Source organism: Natrix helvetica, assembly GCF_964273705.1.
Source record: "Natrix helvetica genome assembly, chromosome: 1".
NCBI classification, from domain to species: domain Eukaryota; kingdom Metazoa; phylum Chordata; class Lepidosauria; order Squamata; family Natricidae; genus Natrix; species Natrix helvetica.
In genome coordinates, this window is record NC_138548.1 from 351277532 (window position 1) to 351304356 (window position 26825).

The 26825-nt window shown below is 44.0% G+C and overlaps 1 protein-coding gene across 1 annotated transcript; it reads left to right on the top strand.

Moving 5' to 3' along the window:
- Positions 1 to 2300: 2300 nt before the first annotated feature.
- Positions 2301 to 26145, top strand: LOC309381248 (uncharacterized protein; the record flags this gene model as incomplete). Its single annotated transcript, XM_081932009.1, is given in 20 exon segments — positions 2301 to 2904; positions 3969 to 4064; positions 4607 to 4867; positions 6325 to 6347; positions 7763 to 7881; positions 10696 to 10783; positions 10889 to 11231; positions 11490 to 11789; positions 13425 to 13515; positions 14547 to 14932; positions 16112 to 16175; positions 18300 to 18856; positions 19300 to 19395; positions 19927 to 20157; positions 21643 to 21665; positions 23081 to 23199; positions 24001 to 24033; positions 25573 to 25631; positions 25635 to 25682; positions 25684 to 26145. Coding segments are annotated over 20 exon segments (3813 nt in total). The 5' UTR covers positions 2301 to 2490.
- Between the last annotated feature and the right edge of the window lie 680 nt (positions 26146 to 26825).

Here is a 26825-nt window from a genome sequence, read left to right on the forward strand (position 1 = left end):
ACAAAGGATGGGAGTAAGACTGGGGGAGCCCAAGTGCTTGGAGTAAAGGGAGCAGAGAGGACCTAGAGACTAGCAGCCCCATCAGGGGAATTCTGGGAGTTGAAGTCCACAAGTCTTACAGCTGCCAAAGTTGGAGGACTCTTGACCAGACAATGGCTTAAGTGTTGTTTAAAAAGAAAAACAATGAGTCTTCCAGTCCTGGAGGGCGTGTTTGGAAGCTGAACTCCATTCACACAAGAGGCTATAGGGTTAAGCTCTTGGGAGGGGGGGACACAAACTAGGCCTCAATCTGAAGCTCTTGTTTTTCCCCCCTTCCTCCCCTTTCCCCTTACAGTGAATGTAATTATGAATCTATACACAGCCCATCCTGACCGCCTTAATGTCTCCAAAGATTGAAAAAGTGTCAGAGGAGTTAAGCCAGTTAAAGGAAAAAAATCGCTTCTTTGGCCAAAACAGATGTGTATATTTTCCTTGTGTCCTTGGTTGTGAGAGATTCTCATCAGGGCGACATTTCTGGGAAGTTATCGTAGGAAGTACAGGAGAATGTGGTGTAGGGGTTGCCAGCATGCCAATGAATGTAACAAATGTTGATGAGCAGACCAGGCGTTGGGAGTTTTGGAAATGCGGAGGGAAACACACGTCCGTCTCTCCGTCAAAATGCTATGACCTGGTCCTGAGTGAGGAGCCCACGAGAATCCGCATATCTCTCAACTGCGAAGGGGGCAAGTGAGCTTCCTTGATGCCAAAACCGCAGCTCTGCTCCATACATTCTCAGATGCTTCCTTGGTTGGAGAGACCCTTCGGCCCTGTTTCTGTTTGTACGAAGGTGACTCCCCTAAAAGAAGGGAGAACCATAGACAAAACTTTGGAAAAAATCCTTATTTGCCAAGTGGTTATCTCTGTTAGGATGGGATGGGATGTATTCAGTAATTCAAGACACAGATATTCAGCATAAAGATTTGGTGAAACCATACGAAACGCTTACGTTGTTCTTCATTAGCCTTGAATTAGTGCAGGACACTCTCCCATTGCCATCAATATCATCTTTTCATCAATCATTACCACAGTCTTATTGGTTTGATGAGGAATCTGAAATGGCATTCCTCCCTCCAGACTGAAGTCGTAGCATTTGCTCACACCTGAGAACCAATGTTACCTTTCTATTATGGCTCCTCAGCTTTTCTTCCTCCCCACCCCTGAGGTTCCCTGCCAGCTCTTAGTAACGTTGTTAAGAGCTTAGGTTAAGTCAGTATGTGATTTTATTTATTTTATTTATTTATTTATTTAGTTTGTCAAACATGTAAAAGATAACAGGTATAAGTATAAACATAAGTTAGGCACACTTGATGGGCTGGCTTCTAAAGTAAGGTCATGGCACACATTTGAAAGTAAATCAGGAATTCTAATTGTGAGGGTCTTTCTGGCAAGAACAAAGAATGCTTATCAACAGGGAATTTGCATGTGTAAAGCTTGTAGCAATTACAGATAGTTAAGACAACTTGCAGACCTCAGCTAAAAGTTGAGCAAATGAAATGTGTATTAGGTAACTCCTGGGGCATTCATTAGCCAAGGCTTAGGAATAGGGACAGCTAGAGACCAAGAGAACAAATTGTAGAATTATTACTAAAATGTTTATTCGATGATATTTCTTGTTATCTCACCTTGTCCCACCTTCTCCTTTAGTGAAAATGTATAAAGCTTTCTTAATCCTTTGTTCTTGGCTCTTGGCCTTTTGACCAGGAACCCTTTTTTTCTTGGAGTACTCCAATAAAAAGCAATCAGAAAACCTGCATGTCATGTCTGGCGTCCATTGGATTCGGCCCCAGGCTCAGACCAGAATTGGGGACAACACACTGCTTTGCTCATGCATACCCTTTATTTCTTATACTTTACATAAGAATACACTTTATACCAGTGGTTCCGAACCTTTTCTTTTGGCCATGCCCCACTTAAGAATCTCTAAAATCCTGATGCCCCCCACCCCACATATAATTCTTACTTTACTCAAAAAGTGAACTCCCCTCACACAGAGGAAGCCATTAACTTGGTTTAAACAAGGTTCAAATTGCCCCCATTAAAAATCAAAGTGCCCCCCTTCCCTTGTGGTTGGGAACCACTGCTTTATACAAATGTATAGATCCTTCCCCCACTGGGATCAATTGTAATTGATGGGAGGCCCGTCTCATGGATGCTTGTTTCTCTCCAGTTTTTTAAAACAATTTTGCTTTTAACGCCGTGATTGGGCCAATAAGAATTGATCGGGGATCCATCCCGTGGCTCTTTGCTAATTTCCAATTTCTTCTTTTCAAAACACTCCCTTTTTCCTTTAAGAAGCCAGAGAAGCTGACCGCAACAGCAACCACAAATCATCTCGGTTTCTTTCCTGGGAGGAACCCGAAGACGCTCACCTGATTTAGAGAAAAGAAGAGAAACTTAAGTTTCACGCGAAACTTAACTTTAACTTTCTTTCTCTCGGCGGAGGAGGCGGCGATGGCGACCGAAGGGTCCTTGCAGGATTGGGTGGAAGAAGCCACCTGCTCCATTTGCCTGGACTTCTTCAAGGACCCCGTGCTCATCCCGGAGTGCGGCCACAACTTCTGCCGGGACTGCCTGACCCGCAGTTGGGGGGCGTCGGAATCGGAGGTTTCCTGCCCCCAGTGCAGACAGACCTTCGCGCCCCGCAGCCTCCTCCCCAACAGGCAGCTGGCGCGGGTGGTGGAAGTGGCCAAGCGATGCGGAGGGACTTCGGGCGAGAAAGGGGGGAGCTTCTGCCCGAAGCACCGGGAGCCCCTCAAGCTCTTTTGTAACGACCACCAGACCCTCATCTGCGTGGTCTGCGACCGATCCAAAGAGCACAAGGGCCACTGGGTGATCCCTGCGGAGGAGGCTTTCCAGGAATACCAGGTAGGAGTCAGCCAGGAGGAATCGCTGCGGAGGGGCATCCAGATCCTTGGTCTTCCTGGCCATCCTGAGATCACTTTACCTGCTTCCCCTGTTGTCGGCAAACTGGGTTTAGCCTGGCGCAGATGCTCATCAGAATCAGACTGGAGAGGCCTTTCAAGGGACTTTTCTTGGAGTACTTCAACAAAAGAGTCTCAGCAGCTAAAGGAGCAAAGACCCCATAAGAATTAATCATTGGTTCCTTGCCAGGTGTTTCTTTTGATTTCTTGTCCTGGTGTATTTTACCCTCATTCCTCATACACTGCATATTTATCTAAGAAGCTGTCTTATCAAAAATGCTGTGTGTTTTATTATTATTATAAGCTAGAAGTTACCAAAGTTGTCCTCGATGTGCCTTAGCATTCTTCTAATGGAGTCCTTTTTACTTGTAACTTTCTTGTTCCTAGGCAGCAGTTTCCCCCCATTCCTTACCGGTCTTATTACACTCATCTGCCACTTTCTGCCTCAGCCACTCCTTTAACAATAGCTTTAGATTTACAATACTCCTCGACTTACAACCATTTGATCAAAATTGGGACGATTGGCAAATGGGCATCGATTTATGATGCTTGCAGTGTCCCCATCTTGCTTAGCAACGGAAATTGCCTGTAGGGAGAAATAGGCTCCCTTTCCACATTTGCTCTAGAGCAAAATTGTCATGGAGTCCCCCAAAATCTTACTAGAGGCCCCGAAAAACATTCCTGCTGGATCAGCCCAAACTTTCATTTCTCAGTGATGCTTCTGGGATGAGTGCAACCAGGAGACCCAAGCTGCTCCCTTTAATGCCCTTGCAGGTAGTCCTCGACATAGAACCATTTGTTTAGTGACTGTTCGAAGTTACAACATCAATGAAAAAAGTGACATATTTTTCACTTATTGCAGCACTCCGTGGTCTCATGATCAAAATTTGGACGTTTGTCAACTGTCATGTATTTATGATGATTGAATATACTGTATCCGCTAACTGGTCTTCCCTCCAATGTAATTCTTTATGGAAAATAAACTCAAAACTTGTATTTTCTCTTCAGCTGAAGGTGGAGGATTGCCTGAAGGCTCAGAAGAAGCAGAAAGAAAAAATAGCTACATACAAAAGAGACACAGAGAAAAAAGTACAGGAGATGCTTGTAAGTATGGATCAAAGGGTGAGGAGATTCTGAGCCAATAGGAAGGAGAACCCCATCCGCCACCTTTAATAATAGGCAGCCTATGTTTTAGTACAAGTTCTGACTTAAAGGAAATTCAAGATAAAGACGGTGTTAGGGCAGAGAACTTGTTCTTAACCTGAGGACTTAAATGTCGCCATTGGCTGAATGAGTCACATTTGGGTTAAGTGCACCTGTCCCATGAGTTGTGTTTTATGCTTGCTTAATAAATTAAGACAAACCATATTTTATCTTATGGAAAACATTATGAAATCAAATATTTATCTGTCTTCTTTTTTGAAATTCCTGATTGCCAAGAAAATTTTCATGAGAGATCATTTAAACCGGAGACTTTTTCTTTCTTTTTAGAAACCTTTTTAAAATATCAAAAGGGTTTTTTTTCTCCTTAGAAAATTTTCCCACCTGGATTTTTCAAGGAATCCATTTCATTATTATAACAATAAAAATAAGTAAAATAATTAAAATAAAAGTTTGTCTTTTGCTTTTTCTCTTTTTTGTTCTAGGAACTCATCAAACAAATGAGAGAAAATGTAGTGTCTGAATTCAGAGAGCTACAACTCTGGTTAGAAACACAGGAGAAGCTTCTATTGACTAGAATGGAAGAAACAGAGAAGGATATTATTGGAAGAAAGGAGAAAGATTTGGCCAGGCACATGGAGGAACTCTGCTCTTTTGACCATCTCATCCAGGAGATAGAAGAGAAGCTTCAGCAACCAGCCAGCAAACTCTTACAGGTCAGGCAGGAAGTGGAGATCATAGAATCCTAGGGCTGGAAGGGACCTTGGAGGTCTCCTCTGCCCAAAGCAGGAGTCCTTATACCATCCCGAAAACATGGTTGTCCAAACTGTTATTGGAATCCTCCAGTGATGGAGCACCCAGAACTCAGGGAGGGAAGCTGTTCCACTGATAAATACTTCTCACTGTTGGGAAATTCTTCCTTATTTTAGGTTGGATCTCCTTGTGATGAGCTTCCACCCAGTGCCTCTTGTTCTGCCCTTGGGTGCTACGGAGACTAAATCAATGCCCTTTTCTCTATGACAGCCATTCAAGTATTGGGAGATGGCTGTAGTGCCTTCCACAGAGTTCTCTTTTTGACTCTTTCCTTTTTTTCCTTTTTCATCAATTTAGTTGAAATTATAATAGTAAAAAGTAGAAATGGAAATAAAGAAAATAGGGAAATGGAGAAGGATAAGAATGGGAAAGGGTTAGGATACAGAAAAAAGGAAAAATGTCTCTGAACTTTTTTTCTGCACAATAAAATACAATATAAAATTACAGCCTCAACTTTTTATTTTTGCATATTTAATCATTAGTCATGTCTATAAAAATAGATTAGTCTAATAAGGAAAATCAAGAATTTATTTATTTTTTAATCTCAAGCACAATATTTAGAAGCTGCTTCCAAGTAGAAACAATAGGTCACATCTAATTACAGAACTTAATTTTGTCATTTTTTGTAGCTCCATCACTTTTTCCATCCATTCTTCTCTTGTGGAGATTGATATACCTTTCCATGTCTGCATGCAGGATTCCGGCTGCACTCGACCAAGTTCAAAATCTTTTTTTCAACTCCTCATTTAGAAATCTTTTTGACTCTTTCTATGGAAAGGAACGGTCACTAAATGAACTCTTTAGCCAAGGACTACCTGTAATGACTAATGTCAATGATGCATAATGTAATACAGAAAAAGCAGGACATGCGAAAAGCAAGAATTCAAAGTACCGGTCACTGTCTCTGTATATTCTTCACAGTTTTAAAAATGCCTGCTTAGGGTTCCCATCCCCTATTAGGGGATGTGGTTTGTAGGGTCTCCCCCTCCCCTTAACCTCCAGGGCAAGGAGAAACCCAACACTGAAGACCTTCTACAAAGTTTTATAATCGCCTGGATTTTCCAAAGTGCCTTGATTCTGGAAGTATAAATGCAGGGGATTTTTTTTTATCCTATTGATGCACTATTTTGTTTTTCCAATATTGTAATTGTGTTGGATTCAATCGGGGTATAATTTTTCTTAGGCAAAAAAGTAAAAACAATACCTCTCCAAAAGAGGTTGAACAGCTGCGGGGAAAAGAGCAATGGGATTTTTTTTTCATTGAAAAAATGGAAGTACTTTATAAGTTTGTTAGAGTCTGATTTTCCACTCATTTATTTTGTGAATGTAAGAATTTAATTTTATGCGTAGGAAATGGTTCCTTTCAATGCTTTGTCCCTTTTTTTTTCAGGACATTGGAAGCGTCTTGAAGAAGTAAGTAAATCCACCCTTTCCTTTATAGTCTCAGAGATCAGCAGCTCCTCCAGCAGTTTTCCTATTTTGGGAAGTTCTGTTTCTATTTAGCAGTATTTGAATGTAAAGGTTTCGTAATGTGTTATCGGGGCTTTTTAGATAGTTCCTCAGACAACCTTAGACAACAGTATAATTAGCAACATTTGATATGATCAATTATTATGGTTGGTTTCACACTCAGCCTGGTGTTTAGATTGAAATTTGAATGTTTATCCACCTATTGAGTCCTTCCCAAGAAGAGACAGATGTTTGATGGTTTTCAAGGTATCATTGTAGGATGTAAGCTATTCCAAGTAATGCAAGTATCATAAATACATGCCAGTTTCCAAGCACCCAAACTGTGATTACAGGGACACTGTGACAGATGTTAACTGACATTTCATTGCATTACCTTTAAGTTTAAATTTATTGTCACTGAACCTCGTACAATGAAATTAAATGCAATCTTTAGTGTACAACATACAAAGAAAACAACAATAATAATGCATCACAAAAACCATTGACTTGATTCAGTTGACTGAGTTTCATGTTTATGAGTAAAAGTTTATAATACTAATATTAATACAAAAACACACATCTTCACATTCTACACAGTTGAATTGAAAACCCCTGATACTGCATTAGTATTGCACTATACATTAGAGTTCAACATCGTTCCTAATCTGGGATAGAAGCTGTTTTTCAGCCTATTCGTCCTTGTTTATATTGTCCTGTACCATTTGCCAGATGGCATTAGTTCAAAAAAGGGTCTCCAGGATGAGATGGATCTTTCAGAACGTTTTGAACTTTCTTGAGGCAGCGGGAGCTATAAAGTTCTTCCAAAGAGGGGAGTGGGCAACCAATGATCCAACACGAGTCCGAAAGCTCAGAAGAAAAAACCTCTGGTGACCAACCCAGAATGGATCCTGTCGCTAGCCAATCCTCAAGCACCATCTGATGGTTTGGAAAGCTTCTTCTATTGGCAGGTTGATAACGGTTACAGGAACTGGGCATGGCTGATCTAGGGAAGAGAAGGACCAGGGGAGACACGATGGCAGTGTTCCAATATTTGAGGGTCTGTCACAGAGAGGAAGGAGTTCAATCTGTTTTCCAAAGCACCTGAAGGCCAGACAAGGAATAATGGATGTACAGTGATCAAGGAGAGATTCAACTTAGAAATAAGGAGAAATTTTCTGACTCAGGAGAATGAACCACTGCAACAGCTTTCCTTCAGACATTGTGGGAGCTTCATCACTGGAAGCTTTCAAGAGACAGAGTGCCTTTTGTCAGAAACAGTGTAGGGCCTCCTACTTGTGTGTCTGTGTGTGTGAGGGGGTTTGGACTAGATGACCTACAAGGTCTCTTCCAACTCTTATTCTGTTATTTTGTCTTGCCAGGTACCAGGCTAAGGAAACATATGAGAATCTGGAGGATTTACTTCTAGAGCCGAAGTGGACAATCTGGGATTACAGTGATATCACTGTGCTTCTGAAAAGTGCCATGAAAAAATGGAGAGGTAAAAAACAGCCACCGGGATTTTACGCTGGATGACATTTTGAGCATCCAAGAGAGATTCTCAGTTGGTGTCACGTGGATCAAAGAGGGATCAATTTCAGGATCAGTGGTGAAGTTATGATTGTAAATTGACACTACCTGTATTCATTGAATCTTGAATGTGCACTGATCATTGGGGAAGCAATAAGTTTCCACTAAGTATAATGGAATATATACAAGTGATTCTTGACTTATGATCTCAGTTCAGCTGAACATTTCTGTTGCTAAGCAAGGCAGTTGTTAAGTGAACAGTGCCCCATTTTACGAATGTTTTTGCCACAGTTATTCAGAAAATCACGGTTGTTAAGTGAATCGTGGTTGATAAATGAATCTGGCTTCATGCATTGATTTTGCCTGTCAGAAGCTCCCCAGGGAGGTTGAAGGGGACAATCCCAGAACCATCAGATGCTGCAACCATCGTAAATACAAGCTGGTTCCCAGTGCCTGAATTTTGATCACGTGACTGGGGAGACTGCAACAGTCGTAAGTGTGAGAACTGGTCATAAATCACTTGTTTGAGTGGCGCTCTAACTTCACTACACAAATAGTTGAGAACTACTTGTATAAGGAATATATAGTAGAATATATTTATACCTGATGGAATATATATAGCTACCTATGAAATTCTGGCTTGTGGCTTTCCATATTCCTTATTTCCTGATTTGAGTCCAAGGAAAGCAAACCGGGGTATCTGAAGGGAGGCTCTTCTGATGCTCCAATTCCAGTGATGAGATGCTGAATTCCTCCCTTTTCTTCCCCAGAGACTCTGGAAAGTGGACTTCAACTACAGGAAGGTAAATATGAGTTATAGGAATTGCAATTGCTTGCTATTTTAAGTTCTGATGCCAGTAACTTTATGAGAAACATAATAGATAAACAGAAAAGGAAAATATAGGTTTAGGTACCGTAAAGACTATGATGATCCACTAAACTTTAATGATTTTATGATTTATAAAGAATTCCTATTTATATGTAAAATAAGAGCTTATGCAACGGAGACAAATCCCTTGTGTGTCTGATCACACTTGGCCAAATAAAGCTGCTGTTCTGCTCTACTCCTCTACGCCTACTTCACTCCACTCCACTCTACTCCATTCTGCTCTGTTCCATTCTACACATCATCTAGAAAACTGAAGTCAATCTTGGTGTAGAATGAAATATCTGAACAAATGGGAAAATATGGCCTGGGACTGAAAGAAACATAGAATTCCTATGAAGCTATATTGGAGGACCAAGGTTGCCTCCGCATTGAGGCCCATCAGACTGAGGTTTCCTGTACAAGATCCTCCCCTTTTGTACATGCCTGTGACACCCGGATGGTTGTAAAGAAAAGGGCGGAGATTCCTCACATTCCATCCTATGTCCCAAGTTCCCTCAGGCGGATTCTTCTGACTCTGCCAGTTTAGAATTGAAATATGGCAGCCTCTTGCTCTGCCTGATCCTCTGGATTAATGCTCCAGGTAGAGTCCCTGTTCAACCTTGGCTGTCTCACCAAATCAGTGAAGGCAAAGCCAACCACCCTTCACTCCCAATCCCATTAATCTCATCTGCAAGAAGGTAGCTAAAGAGAATTATGCATGGAGGCTGGAGCACTATGAAGTGTTTGAAGGACTTGGCCAGGGGTCTTCAACCTTGGCCACTTGTGGACTTCAGTTCCCAGAGTTCTCCAGCCAGCATGGCCTAGCTGGAGGGCAATTAGCAGAGGGAGGGACACATGGGATACTAGAGACTAGGTGAATTGACCAGTGGAGTCAGGGAGATGAAGATCTTAGCGGAAGGGCCAAGAGAGGTACAGGTAATGAATGGATCCTGAAAGGCATGCAGCTTAGTGGCAGCTGAAGGGGAGTCAGATGGACTGGAAGATGGGGAAGGTAACCTAAGTGAATGAAGGGAGAAGGCCAGAGGGGCACTGAACAGACCGGCAGTTAACAGAGGATGGGAGTAAGACAGTGGGGGAGCCCAAGTGCTTAGAGAAAAGGGAGCAGAGAGGACCTAGAGACTAGCAGCCCCATCAGGGGAATTCTGGGAGTTGAAGTCCACAAGTCTCAGACCTGCCAAAGTTGGAAGACTCTTGACCAGACAATGGCTTAGGTGTTTTTTTATAAAACGAGTCTTTCAGTCCTAGAGGGGATTTTTGGAAGCTGAACTCCATTCACACAAGAGGCCTTAGGGTTAAGTCCTTGTGGCCACCCCCTGCGCACCCAGTCCAGCACTTGGGATAGCACCAGGTCCTTAGCAGACAGCTTAGCAATGTCCTGAGCAGAAATTGGCATGGCCAACTCCTCCACTAAAAGGACAGAAGCAGTGGGAGCTGGGTCAACCACTGGAGCTGGCAAGGGGCAGCGACTGAGGGCATCAGCGTGCCCAAGGGTCTTGCCAGGTCTGTACAGCAGCTGGTAGTTATATGCTGCCAGGAAAACAGTCCATCTGTACATTCTGGGGGAAAGGATTTGCGGAGTCTGACGGTCCCCTGCTAAAAGACCCAGAAGAGGTTTGTGGTCAGTGACCAACTGAAAAAAACACCCGTAAAGATAATCAAGAAAACGTTTGATGCCAGTGACAGCGGCTGGGGCTTCCTTGTCAAGCTGGCTATAATTACGTTCCGCAGCTGACAAAGTGCGGGAATAGTAAGCAATTGGAGCCTCTGAGCCACTTGGCAAAATGTGGCTCAGGACAGCCCCAATGCCAAAAGGCGAAGCATCGCAGGCCAAAATTAAAGGGAGGCGGTCGCTATACTGAACTAAGAGGGATTGGGACGTGAGCACGTCCTTCACAGCCCTGAATGCCTGGGCTTCCCTGGGACCCCAATGCCAGGGGGTCTTAGAATCCAATAATCTGTGCAATGGCTCAGCTAAGGAAGCCTTGTGAGGCAAAAAAAACGGCATAAAAATTGAGGAGCCCTAGAAAAGCTTGGAGCTCTACTTTGGATGTGGGAGTGGGGGCTTTTTTGATAGCCTCCACCTTTGCAGGAGTAGGATGGATGCCTTTAGCGTCCACCAGGTATCCCAAGAACTCGACGCTGGGCACCCCCAGCTTGCATTTACTCTGTTTGAGCTTGAGCCCTGCCTGGCGGAACCTCAGCAAAACAGCCCTAATTTTGGTGATGAGGTCAGTGTGATCCTTTGCGGATACCAACATGTCATCAAAATACGGCACCACCCCAGGCAGCCCGTGGAAGAGCCATTCCATCAGGCTCTGAAAAATGCCTGGGGCAGTGCAGATCCCAAATTGAAGCCTATTGCATTTGAAGGCTCCCTTGTGGGTGACTATAGTCTGGACCAATGCTGTGGCTTCGTCCACAGGGAGCTGTTGGTAAGCCTGGGCTAAATCTAATTTGGCAAAAACGTTGCCCCTACCCAGGGAGTGGAGCAGGTGTTGAACCACTGGCACGGGGTAGGGGTTGGCCTGCAACCCTCTATTGACGGTTGCCTTAAAGTCCCCACAGATCCTGATGCTACCATCCTGCTTTATGGGAATGACTATGGGGGTCTCCCAAGGGGAATGGTCCACTGCCTCAAGCACCCCCTGAGCGATCAGCTTATCCAATTCCGCGTCCACTTTTGGCCTTAGGGCGAAAGGCACCCGTCTGGGCTTAAGGCGGATTGGTGCCACCTGGGGGTCCAAATTAAAGGAGATGGGTGTCCCCGTATATTTACCCAGCCGGTCATCGAAGACGTCTGCGAATTCGCTGGTCAGCGTGGCAAATGGGTCTGTAGACAGGGAGTGAACGCCGGACACGTTGAGCCCCAGCGCGGAGAACCAGTCCAGCCCCAGGAGGCTGGGCAGCTAGCCATCGATGATGATGAGCGGAAGAGGCCCCTCGAAGTTCTTCCAGGCGACCTGGAACGTGCCACAGCCCAAGATCGGAATGTGCTGCCTTGATAATCCCTGAGACGAATTGGGCATCGTCTCAGGGTAGCCTTAGTAAGGCTGGGCAGGAGTTGCTTGATGGAGGCCCAAGAGATGAGGGATTTTGAAGACCCTGTATCCAACTCCATCTGACAGGGCTTCCCCTCGATGTGCACAGTCAGAAAAATTTTTTGAGCAGGTTTAGAGGTAGAAGAGTGACTTACAGCCCATTCAGACAGCTGCTGGCAGTCAGCCCCAGCAAAATAGTCTCGGCGGCGTGAGGGAGCTTGCTTTGGGGCTTGCCTCTGAAAAGAGGCCCCAGGATGTCTAAAATTAGCTCGCAAAGCTGCCCTGCACACCCTAGCCAAATGCCCTTTCCTGCCACAGCGTTGACAGGAGGCGGTTTTGAACCTGCAGCTCTCTCTGGGGTGGTTCCCGCCACAACTGAGGCAACCTGGCTGAGGGGAAAGGTCTCTCTGTGGCTTGCTTTTCCGGCTGGAGAGATTCAGGCTGCTGACGTCCTCCTCGATGTCAGAGAGACTGCACGCCTCGATCTCATCAAAGTGAACAGAATGGCCCCTGCTGGCTTGGGCGACTGGAGGCAGAAATCTGTGCACCTCTGCTGTAGATTTGTCGGATAACTCATAAGCTGTGGCTTCATCCACAGCAGCTTGTAACGTTAGGTCTTTTCGCGCCAGTAAACGACGCTGAAGTCTGAGGTCCCTAATGCCACAGACCAGCTGCTCTCTGAGGGCATCGTCCAGCACAGGGAACTCACAGTGGAGAGCTGCCGCTCTCAGGGATGCCATGTAATCCGACACTGACTCGCCCTCTCTCTGTACCCTCTGTCGGAAGGAATAGCGCCTGGCCAAAGGAGAGGGAGTTGGGGAATAATGGTTTTTAAGTCTGTCTAGAAGTGTCTCCCAAGGTATGGAGTGCACAGACAAGGGGGCAGCTAGAGCCCGGGCTGTGCCAAACATTTCATGGCCACAAGCGCTGAGGAAATAGCTCCTCTTACGGCCGCTGGACAAACCCATGAAATCGTTTGCCTCCAGGAAACACTCAAATCGTTCGAGGTAAGCGTCCCAGGATTCGGTGGCCGGGCTGAAAGCCGAGAATGCCGGTTGTGCAGCCATCCTGAAAAGGACGGAATGAAGCAGTGACAGCAGAAAAAAAATGCTTTTCCTCTCAGTGGAGAGCGACCTCTCGTCGCTTCGTGACTGGAATCAGCTCAGCAGTGACTTGTCTTTGTCCTATCCCTCAGACCTGTATCCCACCTTCGTCGCCAGTGTTCTGTAGGGAGAACGAGGCAGATAGGAACTGAGGCAAGGCAGGTTGAAGCTAACACAACCTTTATTTACGCAGAGACAACGGCTCAAAATCACGGCAAACTCAGTAAGGCAAACAGCGAAGCAAATGACAGCTGACAGCTCTTTTATACTCGAGCTGTCAGGCAGCAGTCCAATCGGGTGGCAGGATTCTCCCGCCGGCTGGCTGGTGCGTCTTGGCCAATCAGGAGAGGCCAAGGCAAGTCTATGGCAGAAGGCTTCGCAACAAGTATCAAACAGGAGGAGGTTAGGAACGCTTCAGTAATGAGTTAAGAAGGCAGTGAAAGTGAATAACGATTCAATACACAACACCATCCTATGTCCCAAGTTCCCTCAGGCGGATTCTTCTGACTCTGCCAGTAGAGAATTGAAACAGGGCAGCCTCTTGCTCTGCCTGATCCTCTGGATTAATGCTCCAGGTAGAGTCCCTGTTCAACCTTGGCTGTCTCACCAAATCAGTGAAGGCAAAGCCAACCACCCTTCACTCCCAATCCCATTAATCTCATCTGCAAGAAGGTAGCTAAAGAGAATTATGCATGGAGGCTGGATTACTATGAAGTGTTTGAAGGACTTGGCCAGGGGTCTTCAACCTTGGCCACTTGTGGACTTCAGTTCCCAGAGTTCTCCAGCCAGCATGGCCTAGCTGGAGGGCGATTAGCAGAGGGAGGGACACATGGGATACTAGAGATTAGGTGAATTGACCAGTGGAGTCAGGGAGATGAAGATCTTAGCGGAAGGGCCAAGAGAGGTACAGGTAATGAATGGATCCTGAAAGGCATGCAGCTTAGTGGCAACTGAAAGGGAGGCAGATGGACTGGAAGGTGGGGAAGGTAACCTAAGTGAATGATAGGAGAAGGCCAGAGGGGCACTGAACAGACCGGCAGTTAACAGAGGATGGGAGTAAGACAGTGGGGGAGCCCAAGTGCTTGGAGAAAAGGGAGCAGAAAGGACCTAGAGACTAGCAGCCCCATCAGGGGAATTCTGGGAGTTGAAGTCCACAAGTCTTACAGCTGCCAAAGTTGGAGGACTCTTGACCAGACAATGGCTTAGGTGTTGTTTTAAAAAATGAGTCTTTCAGTCCTAGAGGCAGGGCCGGATTTCCCTATAGGCTAACTAGGCTTCAGCCTAGGGCCTCAAGATCAAGAGGGGCCTTTTATTTTTATTTATTATTCGTGCCACATTTTTTATAAAGGTTACAACATGTTTCATTTAATATATTGATATATATCACAGTAATGATGTATTTTATTATCTCTCATGTAATTTACAAACTTAAAAATGGGAGGTGAAAGGGAATAGCCCAGGGCCTCCCTGCCTAGAGGGGCTTTTTGCAAGCTGAACTCCATTCACACAAGAGGCCTTAGGGTTAAGCTCTTGGGGGTGAAGACACAAACTAGGCCTCAAGCTGAAGCTCTTGTTTTTTCCTCCTTCCTTCCCTTCCCTCTTACAGTGAATGTAACTCTGGATCCAGAAACAGCCCATCCTGGCCTTGATGTCTCCAAAGATCAAAAAAGTGTCACAGGAGTTAAGCCAGTTAAAGGAAAATATCCTGTCCCAAACAGCAAGGGATTTGTATATGATCATTATGTCCTTGGCTGTCAGAGGTTCTCATCAGGACGACATTTCTGGGAAGTTATTGTAGAAAGTGCAAAATGGGGTGTAGGGGTTGCCAACGATCCACTGAAATTAACAAATGTTGATGAACAGACCAGGTGCTGGGAGTTTGAGGAATATGAAGGGAAATACATGGCCATCTCTCCTTCAGCACGCTCAGCACTGATCCTGAGTGAGAAGCCCACAAGGATCCGCATCTCTCTCAACTGCAAAGGGGGACAAGTGAGCTTCTTTGATGCCAGAACCGCAGCTCTCCTCCATACATTCTCAGACGCTTCCTTGGTTGGAGAGACCCTTCGGCCCTGTTTCTATTTGTACGACGGTGCCTGTGTGACACTCCCCTAAAAGAAGGGAGAACCATAGGAAAAACCTTGGGAAAATCCCTATTTGTCAAGCGGGGATCTCTGAAAGCCCTTAAAGCAGAGTTTCCTTAGCTTTTTGCTACTTCATCTTCCTTTATTCTTCTATGCTGATCAGTCAATCAGTCTATAAAGGAATAACTTGATCATCATTTCTATTTCTCTGCATAAAGAAACCGAGGTGTCCTAGGAGCTTTATAGGCTTTAACATCATGTGTTCAGGTGTATCAGCATTATAGCTAAACCTGTCAATCATGATTTTATATGTCTGTCACAGCTCTCCATCCCATTTATGGATCATGCTTGTTTGTTTCATGTTAGTTGCAATCAATGATTGTGTACGTGCCCATAACTCGGGATATTCTGTAATCTTTATTTTTTTCTTTCCTTCTCCCTTTTTAACCAGTTTCCTTTTGACACATAATTGTCATAATCCAACAAACTATTTTAAGGTTTCAGGAAATATTATACTCAATATAAGCTGTAGGGCCTCACTGGTGCTTTTTTTTTTGTTTACAAATCCTAGTACTTTTTCTATCTTTTTATACTTACGTAGGTTATCTACTACAATTGGATTACTGATTGTAAGATTGATTGTAATTTTATAGGTGTCTCGTGGGTTGTAGTTCCTTCTTTTCCAATTTTATGCCCATAAATGTATTCTGTGCAATACATAGAAACTGAAGATGCATAGAAAATAGGGAAAAAAATAAAACATACCATCTGTTATCAAGATAGCAAATGTAAGAGCTATGTGCCCTAAATGTGTCTCCTGGCTCAAGCCAAAAGTAAAAAAGGATTGTTAATAGAATTGTTAAAATGAAATACATTATTAAATAAATACATTATTTGAGAATAACACTGTTTTTTCTTCTTGCTTTAAACCCCTCTTCCTTTTATTGAATAACTAAAATTGAGTAAAAGAAGAAACCAATCTAGTGTGGTGGTTAAGAAATCAAGCTGGAAGCCATGAGTTCTAATCCTCCCTTACGTACAAGGTCAATTGGGTGACCTTCGATCCGTCACTTCCACTCCGGCCTAGGAAGTGGGCAATGGAAATCCACTCTTGAACCTTTACCACGAAAACTGCAGGGAGATTCCTCCAGGTAGCCACCAGGGGCCAACAATCTGAGGCAACCCAAAACTCTATATTGAGATGGGTATCATATCCAATTTGGTCTAGTGGTTAAGGCATCAGGTTAGGAAGAGGAAGTTTCTGAGTTCAAGTCCTGCCTTAGCCATGAAAGCCAGTTGGTAACTGAGCCAGTCATTCTCTCTCAGTCCAACCCACCTCAAAAGGTTGTTGGGAAAATGAGAGGCGGAAGATGTGTTGAATAGGTTTGTCATCTTGAGTTATTTGTAAAAATAATAAAAGCAGGATACACATAATAAATAATAAGGGGAGGGAAACTTAACTCTGATATGGTGGCTTTGAATGCTAACGGCAGATCTCTGGATCACCTCAAAGCATCTCAGCAACTGAAGATTGAGGAGTTTCTGTTGGCAAAGGAGCAAATGAGGAATCCTAAGGAACTTACCTAATACAGGTAGTCCTGGACTTACAATTGAGCCCCAAATTTCTGCTGCCAAGCGAGACAGCTGTTAAGTGAGCTTTGCCCCATTTTAATTGAATCATTGTGGAAGAAGGGAATGAAGAGGTTTTGGCAGGAAAGAGGAGGAGTGCAGGGGATAGAGAGAGAGAGAGGGGTAGGTGAGTCTTTTTGGGGGGGGGCGAAGGGAAGTGGGGCCTCCTGGCTCACCTGGCCTCCACCCCACCTTGAGGGGAGGGGAAAGTGACGCATGAAGATAGGTTGAGGAAAGGGGAAGAGAGGAGTGAGGGAAAATGGAGAAAGGTGTGCGGGGGGGGGGGGAGGAGGAGGAAGAGGAGAGAAAGGGAGGCAAGCAAGGGAATCGAATGGAGGAGCAGAGGCAATGGCAGGAGAGACCAGCAAGAGCAGCAGGAGAGAGAGAGGAGGAAGAGGAAGAAAGCCCGACTGTCCGTCTGACCACCACCCAACCGTGTGATCCGCCTGCTGAGAGGAGACTCCAGAGGGGACCGGCTGGAAGGAGAAGACGGCAGAGTCCAGCTGAGCCAGGAAAGTGGAGGTGCCTGAGCAAAGGGAGCAGAGTGGAGTGGGAGCCACAAGGAATGGACTGAGTCAGCGGAAGGAGCCTGGATGGTTGGAAAAGGGGGCTGGGGGAACCTGGACTCCAGTGACCCTTTTGGGGGTAGCGCTACATGACGATCTTTCTTGTCACAGTTGTTAAGTGAATCACTGCAGTTGTTAAGTTAGTCAAATGGTGCTAAGTGAATCCGGCTTCCCCACTGGCTTTACTTGGCAGGAGATCACAAAGGGTGATCACATGACTCAGGGACCCAGCAACCGTCATAAATACGAGCCAATTTCCAAGCGACTGAATTTTAATCAAATAATGATGATGGCAGCCATGGTTTAATGGTCAACAGGATCACATCGTTTGAGCTCCTCAACAGAAAAGGGGGGTGTCACATGCTTCCAGATGTTGGGTGAAGAAGAAAAAAGACCGAGATGCTGAAAGTTCCTGGTTTTATGCCCTCTCTGGCCTTTGATCTTGATCTTGTATTCTGAATGGTTGTGAGAATCCCATGGGGCCAGGCAGGGGCCACTCTGTAGGCTTTGAGTCCAGGTTTGGTTGAACATTGTTTCTTCCATGGTGCCCTGTGGTGTGATGGGTAATGGCTAAGACTATCATGCCTTCATCCTATCACCCTGGAGGGGGGACTTTGTTATGTAGAATAGACTGACCCAGGCTTTTTTAATGGCCCACTGACAAAGGTGGGGGCTATTAAGAGTGTGTCTGCTTCCTCCCTAAAAACATGTTTCTCCGTTTCTGATCCAGGGAAATATAATATTCTGCCTTTTCAATATTTCCCAGGATATTTCATTTTTCTAAGAGAGGGGTGGGTTTTAACTTCCTATAGCAGAATGTTTGGAGCAATAATTAATGGGAGGGGGAATTCCATGGATTTTGGCTTCTCCCCAGTTTTAAAAAACTTTTTGTTCTCTTTAACAAGATGCTAGGATCCATTGTAATGGATTCGAAGTTCGTCCCAGGGATGTTTGCTTCTCTCCAGTTTTTAAAATAATTTCCCCCTTTAACGAGCAATAATAATTGATCAGGAGTCCGTCCCGTGAATCTTTGTTCCTCCACAATTTGTTCCTTTTAAAATCCTGTAGTTCTTCTTTAAGAAGCCAGCGGAGATGACCGCAAGAACAACAACAATTCATTGTTGTTTCTCTCCTGGGCGGAACCCAAAGGAGCTCACCTGATTTGGAGGAAAAGAAGCCAAACAGAACTTTCTCTTTCTTTATCCCGGCCGAGGGAGGCGGCGATGGCGACCGAAGGGTCCTTGCAGGGTTTGTTGGAAGAACTCAATTGCTCCATTTGCCTGGACTTCTTCCAGGACCCCGTGCTCATCCCGAACTGCGGCCACAACTTCTGCCGGGACTGCCTGACCCGCAGTTGGGGGGCGTCGGAATCGGAGGCTTCCTGCCCCCAGTGCAGACAGACCTTCGCGCCCCGCAGCCTCCTCCCCAACAGGCAGCTGGCGCGGGTGGTGGAAGAGGCCAGGCGGTGCGGCGGGACTTGGGGCGAGGAAGGAGGGAGCTTCTGCCCGAAGCACTGGGAGCCCCTCAAGCTCTTTTGTAACCACCAGGAGACCCTCATCTGCGTGGTCTGCGACCGATCCAAAGAGCATAGGGGCCACTCGGTGATCCCCGCGGAGGAGGCTTTCGAGGACTACAAGGTAGAAGTCCGCTGGGAGGAATCGCTGCGGAGGGGCATCCAGTGGCAGCCCTCGCAGTCTTTTTCCTGCTTTATCCCACCCCTTATCTCCCTCCCTGCAATTGTTGACATCCCTGGTGTCACTGATCAAAATTCAGGTCCTTGTCAAGTGTCATGTTGGTGTCCTGGACTCTTGTCATCACCCTTTGCCACCTTCCGATCAGCAAAGTCAATGGGGAAGCCAGATTCGCTTAACAGCTGTGTGACTAACTTAACAATAAATAAATAACAAGTGACATATTTTTCACCCTTATGATCATTGAAGCATTCCGTGGTCCCATGATCAAAATTTGGATGACAGTCATGTATTTATGAGGATTGAATATACTGTATCCTCTAACTGGGTCTTCCCTCCGATGTAATTCTGTATGGAAAATAAACTCAAAACTTGTATTTTCTCTTCAGATGAAGGTGGAGGATTGCCTGAAGGCTCAGAAGGAGCAGAAAGAAAAAATAGCTACATACAAAAGAGACACAGAGGAAAAAGTGCAGGAGATGCTTGTAAGTATTGATCCAACAGTGAGGAGCTTCTGAGCCAATAGGAAGGAGAACCCCATCCGCCACCTTTAATAATAGGCAGCCTATGTTTTAGTACAAGTTCTGACTTAAAGGAAATTCAAGATAAAGACGGTGTTAGGGCAGAGAACTTGTTCTTAATCTGGGGATTTAGATGTCACCATTGGCTGAGTCAGAGTTGGGTTAAATGCACCTATCCCATGAGTTGTGTTTTATGCTTGCTTAATAAATTAAGGCAAACCATATTTCATCTTGTGGAAAACATTGTTAAGTGAAACATTTTTTTTTGAAATCCCTGATTGCCAGGAAAATTGTCATGAGAGATCATTTAAACTGGAGCCTCTTTTTTCTTTTTAGAAACTTTCCCCCCCTGCGTTTTTTTTTCTCCTTAGGAAATTCTCCTACCTGGATTCTTCAAGGAATCCTTTTCATTACTATAATAATAAAAATAAAAATAATTCAGTAAAATAGTTAAAATAAAAGTTTGCCTTTGGCATTTTCTCTTTCTTGTTCTAGGACCTCATCAAAGAAGAGAAAGAAAATGTAGTGTCTGAATTCAGAGAGCTACAACTCTGGTTAAAAAGACAGGAGAAGCTTCTATTGACTAGAATGGAAGAAACAGAGAAGGATATTATTGGAAGAAAGGAGGAGGGTTTGGCCAAGCACATGGAGGAACTCTGCTCTCTTGACCATCTCATCCAGGAGATAGAAGAGAAGCTTCAGCAACCATCCAGCAAACTCTTACAGGTCAGGCAGGAAGTGGAGATCATAGAATCCTAGGGCTGGAAGGGACCTTGGAGGTCTCCTCTGCCCAAAGCAGGAGTCCTTATACCATCCCGAAAACATGGTTGTCCAAACTGTTATTGGAATCCTCCAGTGATGGAGCACCCAGAACTCAGGGAGGGAAGCTGTTCCACTGATAAATACTTCTCACTGTCGGGAAATTCTTCCTTATTTTAGGTTGGATCTCCTTGTGATGAGCTTCCACCCAGTGCCTCTTGTTCTGCCCTTAGGAGACTAAATCGGATGCACTTTTCTCCATGACAGCCATTCAAGTATTGGGAGATGGCTGTAGTGCCTTCCACAGAGTACTCTTTTTGACTCTTTCCTTTTTTTTCTTTTTTCATTAAATTTAGTTGAAATTATAATAGTGAAAAGTAGAAATGGAGATAAAGAAAATAGGGAAATGGAGAAGGATAAGAATGGGAAAGGGTTAGGATAAAGAAAAAAGGAAAAATGTCTCTGAACTTTTTTTCTGCACAGTAAAATACAATATAAAATTACAACCTCAACTTTTTATTTTTGCATATTTAATCATTATTAGTCATGGCTATAAAAATAGATTAGTCTAATAAGGAAAATCAAGAATTTATTTATTTTTTTATCTCAAGCACAATATTTAGAAACTGCTTCCAAGTAGAAACAATAGGTCATATCTAATTACAGAACTTAATTTTGTCATTTTTTCTACCTCGATCACTTTTTCCATCCATTCTTCTCTTGTGGAGATTGATATACCTTTCCATGTCTGCATGCAGGATTCTGGCTGCACTCGACCAAGTTCAAAATCTTTTTTTCAACTCCTCATTTAGAAATCTTTTTGACTCTTTCTATGGAAAGGAATGGTCACTAAATGAACTCTTTAGCCAAGGACTACCTGTAACGACTAATGTTAGGGATGCATAATGTAATACAGAAAAAGCAGGACATGCGAAAAGCAAGAATTCAAATTACCGGTCACTGTCTCTGTATATTCATCACAGTTTTAAAAATGCCTGCTTAGGGTTCCTATCCCCTATTAGGGGATGTGGTTTGTAGGGTCTCCCCCTCCCCTTAACCTCCAGGGCAAGGAGAACCCCAACACTGAAGACCTTCTACAAAGTTTTATAACCACTTGGATTTTCCAAAGTGCCTTGATTCTGGAAGTATAAATGCAGGGGATTTTTTTTTATCCTATTGATGCACTATTTTGTTTTTCCAATATTGTAATTGTGTTGGATTCAATCGGGGTATAATTTTTCTTAGGCAAAAAAGTAAAAACAATACCTCTCCAAAAGAGGTTGAACAGCTGGGGGGAAAAGAGCATTGGGATTTTTTTTTCATTGAAAAAATGGAAGTACTTTATATGTTTGTTAGTATCTGATTTTCCACTCATTTATTTTGTGAATGTAAGAATTTAATTTTATGCGTAGGAAATTGTTCCTTTCAATGCTTTGTCTCTTTTTTTTTCAGGACATTGGAAGCGTCCTGAAGAAGTAAGTAAATCCACCCTTTCCTTTATAGTCTCAGAGATCAGCAGCTCCTTCAGCAGTTTTCCTATTTTGGAAAGTTCTGTTTCTATTTAGCAGAATTTGAATGTAAAGGTTACGTAATGTGTTATAGGGGCTTTTTTCCTCAGACAACCTTAGACAACAGTATAATTAGCAACATTTGATATGATCAATTATTATGGTTGGTTTCACAGTCAGCCAGATGTTTAGATTGAAATTTGAATGTTTATCCAACTATTGAGTCCTTCCCAAGAAGAGACAGATGTTTGATGGTTTTCAAGGTATCATTGTAGGATGTAAGCTATTCCAAGTAATGCAAGTATCATAAATACATGCCAGTCTCCAAGCACCCAAACTGTGATTACAGGGACACTGTGACAGATGTTAACTGACCTTTCATTGCATTACCTTTAAGTTTAAATTCATTGTCACTGAACCTCGTACAATGAAATTAAATGCCATCTTTAGTGTACAACACACAAAGAAAACAACAACAATAATGCATCACAAAAACCATTGACTTGATTCAGTTGACTGAGTTTCATGTTTATGAGTAAAAGTTTATAATAATAATATTAATACAAAAACACACATCTTCACATTCTACACAATTGAATTGAAAACCCCTGATACTGCATTAGTATTGCACTATACATTAGAGTTCAACATCGTTCCTAATCTGGGATAGAAGCTGTTTTTCAGCCCATTTGTCCTTTGTTTATATTGTCCTGTACCATTTGCCAGATGGCAATAGTTCACAAAAGGGTCTCCAGGATGAGATGGATCTTCAAGAACGTTTTGAACTTTCTTGAGGCAGCGGGAGCTGTAAAGCTCTTCCAAAGAGGGGAGAGGGCAACCAATGATCCAACACGAGTCCAAAAGCTCAGAAGAAAAAACCTCTGGTGACCAACCCAGAATGGATCCTGTCACTAGCCAATCCTCAAGCACCATCTGATGGTTTAGAAAGCTTCTTCTATTGGCAGGTTGATAATAGTTACAGGAACTGGGCATGGCTGATCTAGGGAAGAGAAGGACCAGGGGAGACAGGATGGCAGTGTTCCAATATTTGAAGGTCTGTCACAAAGAGGAAGGAGTTCAACCTGTTTTCCAAAGCACCTGAAGGCCAGACAAGGAATAATGGATGTACAGTGATCAAGGAGAGATTCAACCTAGAAATAAGGAGAAATTTTCTGACTCAGGAGAATGAACCATTGCAACAGCTTTCCTTCAGACCTTGTGGGAGCTTCATCACTGGAAGCTTTCAAGAAGAGACCGGAGTGCCATCTGTCAGAAACAGTGTAGGGTCTCCTACTTGTGTGTCTGTGTATGCGAGGGGGTTTGGACTAGATGACCTACAAGGTCTCTTCCAATTCTGTTATTCTGTTATTTTGTCTTGCCAGGTACCAGGCTAAGGAAACATATGAGAATCCGATGGATTTACTTCTAGAGCCGAAGTGGACAATCTGGGATTACAGTGATATCAATGTGCTTCTGAAAAGTGCCATGAAAAAATTGAGAGGTAAAAAACAGCCGCCCGGGTTTTACGCCGGATGACATTTTGAGCATCCAAGAGAGATTCTCAGTTGGTGTCACGTGGATCAAAGAGGGATCAATTTCAGGATCAGTGGTGAAGTTATGATTGTAAATTGACACTACCTGTATTCTTCGTAGCCCAAATCCATATGCACTGATCATTGGGGAAGCAGAATAAGCTCCCACTTATTCTATGTATAATGGAATATATACAGGTGGTTCTTGACTTACGATCTCAGTTCAGCTGAACATTTCTGTTGCTAAGCAAGGCAGTTGTTAAATGAGCAGTGCCCCTTTTTTGCCACAGTTAATTCAGAAAATCACGGTTGTTAAGTGAATCGTGGTTGATAAATGAATCTGGATTCATACATTGATTTTGCCTGTCAGAAGCTCCCCAGGGAGGTTGAGGAGGACAATCCCAGAACCATCAGATGCTGCAACCATCGTAAATACAAGCTGGTTCCCAGTGCCCGAATTTTGATCATGTGACTGGGGAGACTGCAACAGTCGTAAGTGTGAGAACCGGTCATAAATCACTTTTGTCAGTGGCGCTGTAACTTCACTACACAAATGGTTGAGAACTACCTGTGTTCGGAATATATAGTAGAATATATTTATACCTGATGGAATATATATAGCTACCTATGAAATTCTGGCTTGTGGCTTTCCATATTCCTTATTTCCTGATTTGAGTCCAAGGAAAGCAAACCCGGGTATCTGAAGGGCGGCCCTTCTGTTGCTCCAGTTCCAGTGATGAGATGCTGAATTCCTCCCTTTTCTTCCACAGATACTCTGGAAAGTGGACTTCAACCACACAAAGGTAAATATGAGTTATAGGAATTGGAACTGCTTGCTATTTTAAGTTCTGATGCCAGTAACTTTAAGAGAAACATAATAGATTAACAGAAAAGAAAAATATAGGATTAGATACTATTTAAGATTCTGATGATTCAGTAAATTTTAATGATTTTATGATTTATGAAGTATTAATTGCCATTTTTAGGACCAATATGAGCTAATGCAACGGAGACAAATTCCTTGTGTGTCTGATCACACTTGGCCAAAAAAAGCTGCTGTTCTGTTCTACTCCTCTACGCCTACTTCACTCCACTCCACTCTCCTCCATTCTGCTCTGTTCCATTCTACACATCATCTAGAAAACTGAAGTCAATCTTGGTGTAGAATGAAATATCGGAACAAATGGGAAAATATGGCCTGGGACTGAAAGAAACATAGAATTCCTATGAAGCTAATAACATCCTCTTGATTTTACTGCCCGACTATCAGTTGGTGAGAGACCAGGTCTTTGGGAGCAGAGAAATTAGGTCATTTGGGTGAAAGCAAATAATAAGTTTGGAGGATCAAGCTTGCCTCAACATTGAGGCCCATCAGACTGATGAAAGCAGAGGTTTCCTGTGCAAGATCCTCCCCTTTTGTACATGCCTGTGATATCCTGATGGTCGCAGAGAAAAGGGCGGAGCTTCCTCACATCCCATTGTGTGCCCTAAGTTCCCTCTGGGGGATTCTTCTGACTCTGCCAGTTGAGAATTGAAACACGGCAGCCTCTTGCTCTGCCTGATCCTCTGGATTAAGGCTCCAGGTAGAGTCCCTCTTCAACCTTGGTTGTCTCACCAAATGAGCGAAGGCAAAGACAACCACTCTTCCTAGAAAAGGTGGAGCAGTAAAACTGTTTGAAGGACTTGGCCAGGGGTCTTCAACCTTGGCCACTGTAAGACTTTTGGAGTTTAGTTCCCAGAGTTCTCCAGCCAGCATGGCGGAGCTGGAGGGCAATCAGCAGAGGGGGGGGGGGCATGGGAGACTAGAGACCAGGGGAATTGACCAGTGGAGCCTGGGAGATGAAGAGCTGACTGGAGGAACCAAGAGCAATATAGGTAGTCAGCGGATCCTGAAGGTGTGCAGCTTAGTGGCAGCTGAAGGGGAGGCAGATGGACTGGAAGATGAAGAAGGCAACCTAAATGAATGGAACGAGAAGGCCAGAGGGGCACTGAACAGACCGGCAGTTAACAAAGGATGGGAGTAAGACTGGGGGAGCCCAAGTGCTTGGAGTAAAGGGAGCAGAGAGGACCTAGAGACTAGCAACCCCATCAGGGGAATTCTGGGAGTTGAAGTCCACAAGTCTTACAGCTGCCAAAGTTGGAGCACTCTTGACCAGACAATGGCTTAAGTGTTGTTTAAAAAGAAAAACAATGAGTCTTCCAGTCCTGGAGGGGGTGTTTGGAAGCTGAACTCCATTCACACAAGAGGCTGTAGGGTTAAGCTCTTGGGAGGGGGGGGACACAAACTAGGCCTCAATCTGAAGCTCTTGTTTTTCCCCCCTTCCTCCCCTTTCCTCTTACAGTGAATGTAATTATGAATCTATACACAGCCCATGCTGACCGCCTTAATGTCTCCAAAGACTGAAAAAGTGTCAGAGGAGTTAAGCCAGTTAAAGGGAAAAAATCGCTTCTTTGGCCAAAACAGATGTGTATATTTTCCTTGTGTCCTTGGTTGTGAGAGATTCTCATCAGGGCGACATTTCTGGGAAGTTATCGTAGGAAGTACAGGAGAATGTGGTGTAGGGGTTGCCAGCATGCCAATGAATGTAACAAATGTTGATGAGCAGACAAGGCTTTGGGAGTTTTGGAAATGCAGAGGGAAATACATGGCCATCTCCTCTTCAGAATTCTCTGAACTGGTCCTGAGTGAGAAGCCCACAAGGATCCGCATATCTCTCAACTGCGAAGGGGGACAAGTGAGCTTCCTTGATGCCAAAACCGCAGCTCTGCTCCATACATTCTCAGACGCTTCCTTGGTTGGAGAGGCCCTTCTGCCCTGTTTCTATTTGTACGAAGGTGACTCCCCTAAAAGAAGGGAGAACCATAGACAAAACTTTGAAAACAATCCTTATTTCCCAAGTGGTTATCTCTGTTAGGATGGGATATAGTCAGTAATTCAAGACACAGATATTCACCATAAAGATTTGGTGAAACCATACGAAACGCTTACGTTGTTCTTCATTAGCCTTGAATTAGTGCAGGACACTCTCCCATTGCCATCAATATCATCTTTTCATCAATCATTACCACAGTCTTATTGGTTTGATGAGGAATCTGAAATGGCATTCCTCCCTCCAGACTGAAGTCGTAGCATTTGCTCACACCTGAGAACCAATGTTACCTTTCTATTGTGGCTCTTCAGCTTTTCTTCCTCCCCTCTCCTGAGGTTCCCTGCCAGCTCTTAGTAACGTTGTTAAGAGCTTAGGTTAAGTCAGTATGTGATTTTATTTATTTTATTTATTTGTTTAGTTTGTCAAACATGTAAAAGATAACAGGTATAAGTATAAACGTAAGTTAGGCACACTTGATGGGCTGGCTTCTAAAGCAAGGTCATGGCACACACTTGAGAGTAAATCAGGAAGCCTGTAATTCTGGGGGCAAGAACGCTTATCAACAGGACATTTGCATGTGTAAAGCTTGTAGCAATTACAGATAGTTAGACAACTTGCAGACCTCAGCTAAAAGTTAGAGATGGCCTGCATCAAATGAAATGTGTAATAGATAACTCCTGGGGCATTCATTAGCCAAGGCTTAGGAATAGGGACAGCTAGAGACC